The sequence below is a fragment of the Chroicocephalus ridibundus genome, chromosome 1, assembly GCF_963924245.1.
Source record: "Chroicocephalus ridibundus chromosome 1, bChrRid1.1, whole genome shotgun sequence".
In the NCBI taxonomy this organism is placed as follows: Eukaryota; Metazoa; Chordata; class Aves; order Charadriiformes; family Laridae; genus Chroicocephalus; species Chroicocephalus ridibundus.
The window spans coordinates 181,478,664-181,493,702 of NC_086284.1; the positions used below are offsets into that span (position 1 = coordinate 181,478,664).

The 15,039-nt window shown below is 40.5% G+C and overlaps 1 protein-coding gene across 1 annotated transcript; it reads right to left on the bottom strand.

The window, feature by feature from the left end:
- Nucleotides 1-41: 41 nt before the first annotated feature.
- CCT2 (chaperonin containing TCP1 subunit 2) lies at nt 42-14,430 on the bottom strand. The gene is made up of 16 exons (XM_063322972.1): nt 14,290-14,430; nt 12,578-12,652; nt 12,045-12,110; nt 11,835-11,946; nt 10,861-10,937; nt 9,726-9,838; nt 8,968-9,170; nt 8,673-8,773; nt 8,459-8,586; nt 6,300-6,403; nt 4,429-4,548; nt 3,727-3,855; nt 3,529-3,632; nt 1,854-1,953; nt 1,015-1,156; nt 42-354 (listed from the first exon to the last, which is right to left on the bottom strand). The coding sequence occupies exons 1-16, from the start codon at nt 14,290-14,292 to the stop codon at nt 324-326; spliced, it is 1,608 nt and encodes a 535-aa protein (XP_063179042.1). The 5' UTR covers nt 14,293-14,430; the 3' UTR covers nt 42-323.
- Nucleotides 14,431-15,039: the final 609 nt, after the last annotated feature.

Consider the following 15,039-nt stretch of genomic DNA (forward strand, 5'->3'; position numbering starts at 1 on the left):
CTGCCCTACTTGCTTCGACGCAAAGACAAGCACGACATTGATGAACTTGAATTTACCTTTTTTATTTCTGTGTATTTTAAGTGGAACCTGGAGAGGAACAGAAGGAACAGGGTTGTGTAAAACCCCTGTTTTACTTGAAGTGAATCTTCCCCGCAATACGTATAAACTGAAATAAGTTAAAACAAACTGAAGACAGTTGTTTCATGCCATTGATGGAGATCTGCTCGACTCGAGCTTCTGTTCCATAACCTCACGAAAACTAGAGCATTAAAAAAGTTACTAGGTGAGACCTGGTCCACATATCCTCAGGTACTGAAGAAAATTTAACACGGGCGATGGTCTGGTACGCGTTTTCTGGGGAGAAAAAGAAAGATCAGAAAATTCCTCCCCATGCTGATGCCCACCAGCCTCCCCACCCACCTTTTTATTTATTTTTTAGTTGGCATTTTGTGTTCAGTGCTAGCTTTATCTTACAGCACAAAAGCAGTATCACCTCAAAGCAAACAGACCACCTCTGACCGCAGCAAAACACTGCGATTCACAAAACAGCGCAAACTACCTTGTAGCAGACAAGCAGGGCATAACTGCCTGCATGTGGCATTTCTTCACAAATATTCTAACAAACATGGTTTTGTTTTAGCTGCAATTCTGCTTCAGAAGCAGTTGGGCATTTCACTCCAATTCTTGACAAAAGAAAAAATAGCAGCATGATCCCTTACATTTTGGTCAGCTGCTTTTACAGATGTTTTAGTACTATATACGGCACATGAGTAGCTGGTGACCTAAGGTATTGCTCCGGCACACTAATTTAAGCGCACTGACGGCTCTAAAGGCCTGTTCATGCTCCTAATGCAAAAAAATCATGTAAGGGGAACGTTAGCGGGTCAGATGTCAGTCTTCGTTTCAAATAAAGTATTTTTAGAACAAGACTAACTTTTGTGCACAGTTACTCTTCCACAGAAGGAGGTTACTCTGTACCACTGTACCTGACCAACGCAGATACTCAGATCATACCTTGGTGCTGCTTTAATAATGTCATCTACACGAAGAATCATTTCTGCTGCTTCAGCTGCGCTCAGCAAAACTTGTCTCTTGACTTGGAAACTTTCTGTCACTCCCAAGACTGCCATGTCTCCAATGATACCCTCTTTCATATCTGGAAGAAGAGATATATTAAGAGGCTGCCTTTTTTTTTTTTCTTTTTTTCTTTTTTTTAACTTGGGTAGTTGTTTTTTTTAAAGGAAATTACAAGCAGCTGATTGTACGGTAACTTACCTGCTCAAATTAACCATATTGATAGCAAGGGAAGTTTAAATAAAGTCTTTCACTTCAAGGCTCCTGATTTAAGTTTAACATGTTGCAATTACATACATAAAATTCATCATGAAAACTCCATACACTGGGAGGAGGAAACAAGATTCCAACAGGACTCTCAGCACTATTTCCTTAGGTGTATCAATTTCAGAATTTTTCTCCACAACTTTTTTTTTAGTTTTTTGGGGGGAGGAGGAGGTGGTGTTTTGTTGTGTTGGGGTTTTGTTTGTTTTTAAATCCAACGTCTTTCTTTTTAAGCACCATATAACTAGACTCCATGTAAGTAGGGAAAGTGGTTTTCACAAGTGGAAACCATCCCCTTCAAAACCAAAGCTTTTCACTCTGTTGTGAAAAGCCCAGTAGAATGATAAAGGAATGTAACGTTGTATGTCTATGTTCTATGCAAAGCAAACAGAAATCAACATACTCAGTTCTTCCAGCTGAATAAATCAGCAATAAACAGATGTCACCAAGTTTAATAAACCTAATTCTCCCTCCCAAACAGCAATTCAGTATCAGGAGTAATATCAAGCCCTTACCAAGTCCGTAAGTAGTCTTCCCTTCACTGTGAGCAGCTCTGAGCTGAGCAACCAAATCTGCACTGTCATAGCCAGCATTATCAGCTATTATTGTTGGGATCTAAGGGTATAAACACAGGATGTTTTAAATTAATGCAGGCATTGATCCCTAGTAAACATGAAACATTCTTTGATATTACTAGTTTACTATTCAGTTTCAAGAAGAGGAAGTTTCAAAAGCATGGCAGATGATCTGCTACAGTGATCAGAAGATAGGGAAAAAGAAAGAAGTCAAACTACCTTTCTAAGGATTTTGTTTAAGACGCTGTTAAGACCGTAGCTGAGAGGACAGAAGCATGTTAGCAGATCTGTCAGTTCATTTCACATGGACACAAAGAAATCTGTCACTTATAATTTCTGACTACAACTGGAGAAATGGTTTCATTTTAAGAACATAACTTGCTGGTAAGATTAACCACCAGATCATTCCATTCACTGTTGTCCTGGTTTCAGCTGGGGTAGAGTTAATTTTCTTTCTAGCAGCTGCTGTGTTTTGTATTTAGTGTGAGAAGAATGTTGATAACACATATTGTTTCAGGTGTTGCTAAGTAATGTTTATATTAGGCAAGGACTTTTTCAGCTTCCCATAGAAGCTGAGAGGGAGCATAGAAAGGACAAGCTGGTCAAAGCAATATTCCATACCTGTCACGCTCAGTATATAAGTGGGGGTTGGCCAGGGGGCAGGAATCCACAATCACCGCTCAGGACAGACTGGGCAACAGATCATTGGGTGGTGAGAGCAACTTGTGTTGTATCATTTTATTTTGTATATTCTTTTACCATTATTATTATTGTTGTTATTTTCCTCTTTTGTCACTGTTCTATTAAACCGCCTTTATCTCAGCCCTCAAGTTTTTGCATTCCTCCCCCCTCTTTTCCATCCTTTTCCTCCCTCTTCTCCCTAACCTACAGGGGGGGCAGGTAGTGAGAGAGCAGCTGCATGGTCCTAGTTGCTGGCTGGGGTTAAACCATGACAACTGTTTAGTGCAAATTGCACATGCTGACCAAAGAGGTAATTCCAAGTCTTACCATGCTTTTTAATTTAATTTTCTTGGGAGAAATGTTTTCCTATGGTCTTTCATTTTGTAAGAAATGTTTTCCCTAATTTAAAATACAGGAAGGCAATTTCTTTCTCAAATTGACAGACTGTTAGGACAATAATATTCCATAAATGTGTCTTGTGATACTCTTATTTCCTCCTAAGATGCAATCTCCAACGCAAGTCTAGAAACTTCTAGATAGTACTAGAGCATGAATACCATCAAATAGCACTATAGCATCAATAGAACCGAAGGGTTGCTCTTTTCTAAATCAAACTGTATCAGCCAAGACTTTATGTGCTATCTCTGTTGCACTTTTAACCCTGCAGGTAACAGGAGCAAGAACCAATTAGAAGAACACTAGCATATCAACATTCAGAACTCTGTAACATGCAGAATTATTAAAACACCAATACTTTTTTTTTCTGAGAAAAACCAGTAACTTTTTCCCCTTCGTTCATCCAAGATATGTCGCTTAATTTCACTTTTTTACTTTTAGAAAACCAAAACCTTGAAAGAGAAGCAACTATCTGAAGTTAGTAAACTTAGTGAAACTTTATGTCTTTTAATCCAGCAATCTGTTTAAACAAACTTACCATTCGTAAAGCCTTAGCAAAGGACTCCATTGCAACAGACTCTTTGCCAGGTGTTCTGACGGCAAGTTCTGCAACAGCATTAGCCATCAGCATCTCTGAACAACCTATTAATTGAAGACACACGAATGTTTTATATCTGACTTGAACAGTAATACAAAATGTGTACCACGTACAAAGTACAAAGAACCTAATATTCACCTCCACCGTACACAGTTCTGGTGTCCTTCACCGTCTGGGCAAGAACACAGAGAGCATCATGCAAAGACCTCTCTGCTTCATCTAGAATCTGCTGCGTTGCTCCACGCAACACTATGGTGCAAGCTTCACCTAAAAAGTGCAAATGCAAGAACATTAAAAAACCAAACCAAAAATAAAAAGAGAGGCTATCACAAAGCATTTGTAATGGTTTTGCTATCACTACAGTCAAGTTTTACATAGATCGATTTTGGGGTGAAAAGAAAGCACGATGACAGGCAGAATGAAATGATGAACATTATGCTATTATCAGTGAACTATTCCACAACGCCTTATTTAATTTAGCAGAAAACAAACGTTATCTCGAAACAATCCCCCAGAAACGTAACAGTATTGACATTTACAAAACAAGCTCTGAAGTTCTTAAAGCATAACAGGTTGCTACTTTCCTTGTCAATTTTATCTCCCAAAGCAGAAATGTTGATTCCCATCCTTCCAATGTTTACGCATATGTTTAATGTTGTGTAGGTGAACAGTTTCAACCGTGAATATACATCTTTGCAGGATTTTTACTGACCAGCAAGGCTTTAATAAAAATGTTTACATTAATCATTACGAAATTCCTATGCCATCCTGGTAACTGAACAGCATTAGCAGAGGGTTAACACAAACGTTGCAACATGCCAGCAGTGGTAAAACACTTACCCATTGCCACTCCAGAGAAATGAATGAGTTTATCTTCTCCAATCATGACTTCTTCAATAAGCTTGCAGCTTCCTAGTTTTACTAGCTCAGGGTGATCAAAGGTTGACGCAATTTCACCACCTGCAAACGTAAGATCATACAACAGTCAAAGAGCTCACGATGACAGCATCCATTCAGGCAAGGTCTAACCACGGGGAGGGGCATGTGTGAAGAAAAATAATAAGCTTCATAATTGCCCCAAAATAAATTGAAATTAACAATACTGACAATCCAATTTTTTCCAATGTCAGCACATGGCACCAGCAACCTTCCACTGATGTTAACAAGTCCTTGAAACACCAGTATTTTGTTTCACATCCCAAGAACTACAATAGCTCTAATGCTTTTAAGTTCTGTCTGGATGAGAGACTAAATGTTGATACTTGCCAGTATTAAAATGTCAATCTATTTAAAGTTTTTAGTAGTATTTATTGATGAAGTATTTATAAAATACTAAAACAACTTTGTTATGTTTTTAAACTTGAGCTTGTGCCAGCATTCACGTCACAGCAGTGATAAAAGGCACCATTCATAAACTCCCGTATCATAAACAAAACGGGTATTACAAAGACCAAAATGTCTCTGAATGGAATATTGTTCTAGTACTATGCTCTTCACATTAGAAAACCATTTACACGTATTCACTCCCAATGTACGCTCAGTTATTCCACATTAGCTTGCAGCATGACTGTAGTTGTAGCAGTACAAGGAAAGACAAGATCTGTGTTAAGAGACTTTGTGCTTACGAAAAGCTTGTTTATTTTTTTCGGCTGTACTACTTGATCCAGTGTGGTCTGATATGGTCCACTTGCTCTGCCTACAAAATTTGCTTTGCATTTGTTCCAGAACATAAGCAATGTTCCTCTCAATCAAGTGTTTGCCTGTGTCAATGGGACTACAGACAGTTATACACAATTGCTACTTCAGTTTTGCTAAGCTAAACAAGTCAGTATCATTTCCCTTCTCCCAACAAAACAAGTTATCCATTCTCTTTATCACTTTCATGATCAATTTTTTATGATGTTCCAGATAACTACCTCTAACTTCGAAAACACGAATCATCTGTAGCATTCCAGATGTTTAATTTTCATTAGTTACTAGAGTCACATTTACACTAACCACTATTAAAAACATCCAGGTTGTTCATGTAATTTGAGGTCCACCTCAAATCGATGACTCAGGCCCACATTTTCAACAAAGGATGACTCTTTAGTCTTCCCTGTTATTACAACCAAACAACAGCCACTTATAACAAGATTATAGTAATTAACTTGTGGGTTTATCATTTTATCCTTTCTATTGCTAAGTTTCATCCTTTCCCTGGAAAACAAACATTTCAAAAGTTTATCAAGCAGGGACTTAACTGAAAATATTTTTTTAAATATGAAAGAAAATTACTAACTGGCACTAACAGGCTAAATTATATTCCACAGTTAGCATTATGATCCTTTATTCAGAGTTGCTAGAAAAAAAAATATGTTTAAATCATTATGCAGGGAGGATTCAGAATCAAAACAGTTTACATGTGAAGCATAACATACTAAAGATAGAAAGTGAGTGACCTGCTTCTTAAAAAAAAATACTAACAGTTATACAGCAATTGGTAAATTAACAAAGTAATTTCAAAACTTCTTATGGCAAATTTCATAGGGTCCTCCATACACATTTGTATTTAAGTACTTTAAAATAAAGCTTATTTGGAGCACTTTTCACATTCACCAATCTGCTTAATAGTAAAAAGTACAAACTAGCCGATCAAGGATTAACATTTACTAAAGATCAAACAAATAAAACAACCTGCCAAGTTTCACACGAAAAGGTACTCTACATACCTGTAACAAGAGCCAGACGTTCTACACCAGCAAAGTCTGCATGTTCAATAGCCATGACGCCAGCAGCTCCAAACAGCTGTTCAGGGTAGTTGTAGATCAACTGTCTACAATTAAAACACAGGCACATCTTCTCATTACACACAACCAAACCTTTTAAACACCAGAATAACAACGGACACCTGATTCTCAGTAGCATGGACACAGACAGATTTCTGAAATCTGCAAAGGCAGTCAGTATGCGAGGCATCTGCCACACACGGAATATTATACCACACAGAAGCAAGAGTAGTGACAGGAAAACATACAAAGTTAAAAAAAAAAAATCAAACTATTATTAACTCTTTGAAATACCCTTCCCCTCAAGACCCACTGTCAATGCCCAGTGGCCCATATGCTTTAAATCCTAAGCCCTTTGATCCTAAATGCCTGCTGGGTTCTTGCCTGCCAATTCTAGCAGAATGCACTAGAGTGACATGTGAATTAAGTCTTTAATTCCTTCAGCACTACAAAATCCAAATTCTCTGGGACCAATAAACAGCCAGGCTTGTAACATGTATAAATAGCAGACCACAGAGAAGAGTACGTGCTGCCCTATCAATATGTATCCCCCCTCTCTCTATAACAAAGCAGTCATCTAAAGCTGAATGGTCAACAACCACTCAGAAGCATTATGCCAAATTATTTTTCCCTTTCAAATTAGAGATTGAAAAAACTAGATCCAGCAGGAGCTGGGAGACACCAGCTCCTATCAGCTCCTACAGCTCCTGTTTCTAATCTCTCCTGAAGAGACAACTGGCACTGCTGGGTATGCGCAGAGAAGGTTCTTCCAACTCTGCATTCATACAGCCTTCACCTTTACCAAGCATCTCCTCAGAGGTATTTAACTGGCTAATATTCACAGTATCAGATGTGAAGTGGATCTACAGTATGCCTATAAGCAGAAGTAAATTTTGTCAGGGAATAAATCTGAAAGTCAAGAGTCAATCTAACTGGAATACCACTAGCCTGGCTACAGTGACTGACTCCTGCCCTACCTGAACAACTACCTGTGTTACAAGCATACTGGATAACAGCGATGGAGGTAAAGGGTTGGGTTTTTTTTGCATACCTCAAAGGATTCTTCCATTGTTTTACCAACAAGACTCCTGACTCTAGGAGTCTTTGCAGTTGTACCATGTCCACTGGACAGAATACTCATTTTGCCTACACTTGCACACAATGTATGTGAAATATGACATAGATGGAGAGACTATGAGATTCATCATACAGGTTCTTACAGACGTTTAACACAAATTTTGAAGGCAAGTTATAAGATGCACAAGTAAATCTTTGCTACTGTGGAAAACAGTGCTGCTCTTACAACTCCCATCCTTTGGTGTAGTACCAGCTAATCAGCTTCCTGGTAGACTACACGATGAGGTGAAACACCAGGTGTCAACCTGCTCGTACGTATGACAGTTGCATTCAAATGAGAATTACTGAAAGGCAGAAGCACTTCTCATATCCTTAAATAACAACTGAATGGGTTTTTTTTGCACTGTGACACTTTAAAAGAGAAGTTCACTGCTAACAAAAATAAGTAACAAATTGTGACATTTCTTGTGAGCTGAATGAATCATTACATGAAAATGGTTATCTTTCATACTTCCAAAGATGTGTATCATGTCAGGCTCGTGACAGGGAGCACAGAAGCCTCAAACACTCTAAAACTTGGAGCAGCACTCCAGCACCAGCATTTTAACGCAGGATAAAACATAGCTGGATCAATCTGAACTAAATGCATTCAGCAGCAGAGACTCTTTCAAACACCAGTTTCCCTCCAAAAGGGGAAATGGCAATGTGGACAATGCTGCTGGCATTCATAACTAAATAAATCTGTTAGCATAAAAGCATAGTGACATTGCTTCAACTGGACTTAAACATGGATCACAGATTAAATAAGATCAGTTCTTTCTAAGAAAAGAGGAAAAAAAAACAGGAATGCCACGGTGCCCAAGAGGAAGCACAGAAATCAACATCAACCTCAGTGAGAAGAGTCAATTAAGCATTAGGTAATATCACCTAATTTTACAGACACAGGCATAAATAATGTTTGCACTCATACAACATTAAAATCTTGCTACTTTGTAATTCTCCCCTTTTTCCAAGAAAATACATACCTGTTAATAAAGCAGTTTATTCCATGTTTAAGAATACGCTCTACCTTCTCCTTCATTTTTTCTTTTTCTGCCTGTTCTATTTCTGCTACTTTTGCTGTAGAGTCCACTCTAACACGAGAGCCAAAAATCTGAATCAAAGAAAACAAGGAGTTCAGTCTAAAAATTCATTCCATTTACGAAAACATTATTTCACAACAGTAGTTCTGTCACATACCTTAATCTTGTCTGTATCCATACCAGTATTTGCAATAAGAATCTTTGCATTTTCAATTCTTTTTGGCTGATTTACACCAATCTTCTTGTCAAGTAAAAAGCCTGTAGTAACAGAAAGGTCTTGTAAGACTTCAAACTAAAAAAGGAGAACAATTCCTTTAAATTATTACAAAACTGCCTCATATTTATTAATCAATTTAACAATAGCACAGCAATGTTTCCTAGCACAAATCTGTATAGACATGTGCAACTTTTAAGTTCTCAAGTGCACTTACAGCCGAGATACAAAGACTCACCTTCATCTAAGTAGGAATCAGCCAAACTTCCACCAAGTTTCTTAATGACGTGGATAGCCTCCAAATTACCAGAACCTTTCAACCTAAGAACGGCTTCTACAGCTAGCTTGACAAAGTGATCTTTATGATGAGTAAGTAATTTTGATGAAAGAGTTGTTCCCGCAATGTTCATCAAGTCTTCACGGAACTTCACTTCATCATTACTAAAATAAAGTCAGGACAGTTAAAGTGGGAAGTCTGAAAGCCTTAACTATCATCAACCTACCACTGTGCACCTCTCCCCAGTTCTTCTAGCCCTTATCTGTGTGTACCACATTCTATTTTGAGGAGCGCTACACAGAATCCCTCCAGTGTCCCAGCATAGAACCTTCTATTTGAAATACAAGTTCAATTAGGAGAACCTTTGCATTCAGCTTTAGAAAGTCTGAGCTCTTTAAGTGCCAGGTAAAGAAAACAGTCACATTTAAAATCAGAGTATGAAATCTGAAATAACAGCTCAGATTTTTGTTCTAGGGAGCAAATTATTGCTTCTATTTTGTTTCTGCACATCATAAGTAATTTTAAATAATTTCATACAGCTTCTGTAGTTCATCTAAAAAAAGAAAAGCAGTCTTTTTTTCTTAATTGTTAGAATTCATAAATTCAGACTTTATGCTACTTAAAAAGAGACCGAAGAATTTCCCAATGGTATATAATTCTCACTGATGTTTTTATCTTGACTGGTTTTTAAAGAGTTACAGCAAATGTACATCACTAACCCGTGATCCACAGCTGCTTTCAAAAGTGCCTCTCTTGAAGCTTTTGTGGCTGCCCTCCAGCCTGCAATGATGGTCTGAGGATGAATCTTCTTTGAAATGAGTAATTCTGCCTCCTATGTAAGTTAAAGTAATAATTAGTTTTTCTCCCAAGATACATTTACACTAACTAGGAAAGACACTTCCAAGTAATCAGAAAATTCTGGTCAAAGTAATCAGAAAACTCTGGTCAAAGCCAGAGAGCTATAACAATGAAAATGAAGTCACTCTGGTAGCAGCTTTTTTTTTTTTCTAATCTAGGCAAATATGATCTGCCCTTGGAATATCATCAAGAAGTTTTGAATAATGCAAAAAAAGAATTCTAACTCCAATATGAATAGCAAGCAGACATATACCTCAAAACAGCAATCTTTCACTTCACGTTTGAGATCAGTTTCCTGTTCATTTATAGCTGCAACGTCATGCGTAGTTGAAAAACAAAACAAAACTTCTTAAAACTCCCTTTTTTGCAAGGAACTTGGCAAGCTGATGGATCATTTCTCAGATGCTCATGATCACAGTTCCTGGATCTGAGATGATTAGACTTACTGGCACAGCTCTGCTAACAAGAATTCCTCGCTTCTGAAGTCTCTTTCATAGTAATTTCAGATTTAGAGTCTGGCAGTGTAAACTCTGTATGCAGAGTTTAAAGGAACAGTAAGAATTCAGGTCTTGTGCGCGTAAGAGAATTTGACATGCCTTGGTTTTTTTCTCATTAACATTATGAAAAGGATTTCAGAAGACTAAACTTCACAATTAGGCAGTGATGCATGCTGCCCAGCACAACATCCAGAAGTGACCTGGGAGAGTGGTACTTCTCTATTTCACTGGCATAATGAAATAAAATAATTTTCTAAAATGTACCAAATTAAAATACTTGTGAATTTATAAATAATAAAATAAGGAATCTAGATTAAAATAAAAGAAAAAATTGATGACACAATATCAAAGGGAGGCTTTTTTCCTATCAATTTCAATAGCAATAGAGTAAGGTATCCTATACTTTGGGAGCAATAAACATCAAATAGCACATCCCCTATTGATACCACAGGAATACATCGCCAAATAAAAACATGTCTGAAAAACTGCAATACATCACCCTCAGTAATTCAGCTGCCAACACTGTGACAGACGTAGTTCCATCACCAACTTCATCATCTTGAACCTTTGACATATCTAAAGAAAGAAGCCGCTGTATTAATCTTTTGATTCAAAACACTCACCAATACCAGCTTTACATACAAACATTTTTATCTCACATTAGTTTGGAGAAGAAAAAAGAATCTTATTCCTCAACAGTTTAAAGAGGTCGCTCTTTTAAGTCACAGAAAAACGTGAGATGCAAATCAAATTCAGCATCCTTCAAACTCCTGCTCTTCATTTGCAACCTAGACACCAGTTCCAGTCTGGTGGTGGCCAAGAGTTCCTCTCCTCATTTCTAAAGATGGTTATCAAAAGGAAACAGGGCCTGATAGAAGCTCTAAGCTATACACACAGGATCACAAAATATAATAGCCAATTATGCCCCATGAAGCGTTGATAAACAAGGCCTCAACAAACATGAAATCATAAGAAACTTGACACCAAGTTGTTCAGGCTCCCGCTTGTCACTAGAACTGGACCACCGGCACACTAAGACAGTTGATCACAGAGGTAAACTCTGTCTAGAGTACAATGCCGATTAAGTGATAAAAAGAGATTTAAATCAGGGAGAACCAGAGAGAACCTCTGTACCCCAGAAGACTTCTGTTCCAAATTTTCCCTGTGAAAAAAAAAGAGGGGCACACAGCTGTCTTTTGACCCTTTTGCCTCCTGAGACAAACCAGGGTTGAAGGAAAATGAGGAAACACCAGAACAGTTTGGCAAGAGCAGCGTATACCTCCATTCTACTTTTACAGAGTACCACAACTCCTGCAACACCTTGGCCTCCTTACTTCAGCAATTCTGACACCCCTCCCTTCAATTTTTCACATTATTTGAAGACTACTTTTCTAAGAACAAATAAAAAGTACATAATAAAGTTACAAATGAAGAAATGCCAAGTACTCCAATGATAAGCTGTTAAAAACTCACCAACCAAGACCTTGGCAGCTGGGTTGTCAACTCCAATAGCTTTCAGGATGGTTGCACCATCATTGGTCACTGTTACCGTGCTGTCTCTTCCAGTACTTAAAAGAATCTTGTCCTATGAGATACAACATTTAGAGTACTGCTTGAAAACATACTCTAACTATTAAAATGAAATTAACAGGTATAACCACTGAGAACTTGCAGCTGTCTTACCATGCCTTTAGGCCCCAGAGTGCTCTTGACCAGGTCACCAATAGCAATGGCACCAACAAAAGATGACTGAAATGAAAGCAAATATACCTTAGAAAAGTATTTATTTCTTCTTTAATGCAAGTAGACTCTAGCACATAACTTCCAAGGGGACACTTAACCCAACCCTGCCAGAGCCACACTCCTTTCAGCACAGTCTGGGTCCAAGTTTCTCAACTGCTACATCTTGATAACCAGATCAAATATACTTAATTCTCACAGAAACCATAAAAGCCTGTCTCACAGCCAAAAGAAATGCCTTCCAATGAATATCAATCTTCTGAGCTATGGTAATTAGTTTTTGAACACTTACGAGGAGTTCCTCTAATTGTTAGCATAAACAACACTCCTCCTACCTTCCGTTCACAGACATGCAGCAAGAGAAACTGAGACAGATGAAGTTCCACATCATCAATAAATGAAAGTACATTTAACATCAGAAAAGACAAAGTTTAATTACCCCAAGTATTACCAGTTTCCTAACAAATTAAACTTACCAACCGAGCTGTTTCAGCCTTTTCTTCATCTGCACCTGCCTTGAAAATGTTCACAGGAGCAAGGGAAATGGACGCCTAAAACAGAGTTAATATAAGCATATTCCTTCAGCTTTAATAAAACATTGCATTTTAAAAACAAATCCCTGACACTAACAACCTAAACAATGTTTCTATTATTAAACTGATTTACATCTATATCCCATTTGGTTTTGACAAAAGGCATATTCAAGAGAGATTTTTAAGGAAGCATCAACATGAATTTATCTTGCAATTTCATCATCACATGAAGCAATCACAAGATAGGTTGCAATCTACTCCAAGAGACTACATACCATGTTCTCTGATAAAATCTGTAAGCCTGAAACACCGTTAGCAGTACCTTACTTTATGGTAATGTGTGTCTTGCTGGTCTGTGTTACTGTTCTGCGCAGCTAACTATCAGGTCCAGACAACCCAAAAATAGGCAGAACCAGCAGAACCTAAATAGTCTAATTACTGAGCACGCTGGGGCTTTAATATTTTGATATTTGTGTTGGACCCTAATCTTTTGGGGTTTTGCATTTCCATGCAAATTAATTATATCAGTAATGAATACATGCTGTCCAAGACTCATACTTGCAGAGAACTGAAGGCCTTACATGAATTAGGATCAAATCATAGAACGGTTCAGGTTAGAAGGGACCTTAGAGATCATCTAGTTCCAACCCCCCCTGTCATGGGCAGGGACACCTCCCACTAGACCAGGCTGCTCAAAGCCCCATCCAGCCTGGCCTTGAACACTTCCAGGATGAGGCATCCACCACCTCTCTGGGCAACCCGTTCCAGTGTCTCATCACCCTCACAGTAAAGAATTTCTTCCTAGTATCTAATCTAAATTTCCCCTCTTCCAGTGTAAAACCGCTACCCCTCGTCCTATCGTTACACCCCCTGATAAAAGAGTCCCTCCTCATCTCTCCTGTAGGCCCCCTTTAGGTACTGGAAGGGGCTAGAAGGTGTCCCCGGAGCCTTCTCTTCTTCGGGCTGAACAACCCCAATTCTCTCAGCCTGTCCTCACAGGAGAGGTGCTCTAGCCGTCTGATCATCTTTCTAGCCTAAATCCCGAAAGAACAAATGCCTCAACGCTATTAAGTGAGCATCGTGACTTTTACTTTGCTGCGTGATTAACACGCAATTTCTGCCTGGCGTTTCGTGCGCCTTGCATCACGCTGTGACAAGAAACACCAAAGGCGTGCGGCAGGGGGCTCCCCACGGGGCGAGGGCTGCCCTCCGCGGGCCACCGCCCGCCGCCTGTCACACCCGGCGACCCGCTGCTGGCTCTCTGGGCCTCCTCGGAGACTGAGGGGAGGGAACACGCGGCCTCTCTCCCGCCTCCAGCGTGTGCCGCGGGCGGGCCCAGACACAGGCCCCCCTCCTGCGGGACCGTCAACCGCCCGGGCCCTCCCCGCCGCAGCCCCGGCCGGTCCCACGGGCCGACCCGGCCCCCGAAGGGACCCTCCATCGCGTGCGCTCTAGAACCTTCCAGGCCCAAGGCGCCTCCCCCCCGCTCCCGCCCGCCGCGCGCGAGGTAGGGCGCGAGGCCGCCCCCACGCGAGCGCCGCCGGACAAAGCGCGGGGGGAGGGGAGCGGCAGCCAGGCCCTCACACGCGCGGCGGCGGGGAGCGCGGCGGCCGCCGCCGCCGCCGCCCCGCGGGTCCCGCCGCCCCGCCGCTCACCATGGTGGTGCCGGTACCGCCGCCGGGATGCCGCCAACCGCCGCCTACCGCCCGAAAGAACCAGTGCGCGCGCGGCTCCGCAGACCCTTCACGAGCTCCCGGCGGAAGTGGCGGCGGAAGAGCCACCGCCCCTTCCGGCGGCGCGAGGCGGGCTGGGAGGTGCAGTCCGCCCCTGCGGGAGGAGGCGGCGCGGTGGCGTCCGGCCCTGCTCGGCCCCCGGCCCGGCCTCCTCAGCGGCTGTGCGCGGCGGGACGGCGCCCGGGTGCGGGGCCTTGCGTTAGCTGTGATTCAATAGGATGACCGAATAGCCGTTTTACACGTGTATTAAATTTTCTTGCATCCACAAAACACTTCTGTGCAAGTGTGAGCTTCTCAGTGGTCGTTCGGGCAAGGAGACCCTTCCTCACATTATCCTTTTAAGGTATTGAGTCATCTCAGGACAGTAAAAGTTTACTGTAAGTTTGCCAACTTCTTGAGGATAATAAGGATGTTCCTTGAGGTAGCCACAGCTCTGTCCTAATTGGTATAGGACTACATAGCTGACGCACAAAAGAACCTTGAAGTGATTAACTACTTGTTATCCCATCCTTGGCGATTAGCTACTTCTGACTGTCTCCTCATTATCGCTATTTGTAACATCAGCTCAGTGACTTTTCTCACACAGTAAGAAGGTTATTAGGAAACAAACATTTTAGTTAGCATATTGTTATAAACAAAGCAGAGGCCTGTCTTTGGTAACAAGATCATGGA

Bases quoted from the DNA above. Each gene is read 5' to 3' on its own strand.
- CCT2 (XM_063322972.1), bottom strand. The intron at 8,587-8,672 runs GTATGTGACAGA...TCTTTGATTCAG, and splicing joins TGGATACAGACAAGATTAAG to ATTTTTGGCTCTCGTGTTAG. The intron at 355-1,014 runs GTATGATCTGAG...TTTTCTCCCCAG, and splicing joins ATTATTAAAGCAGCACCAAG to AAAACGCGTACCAGACCATC.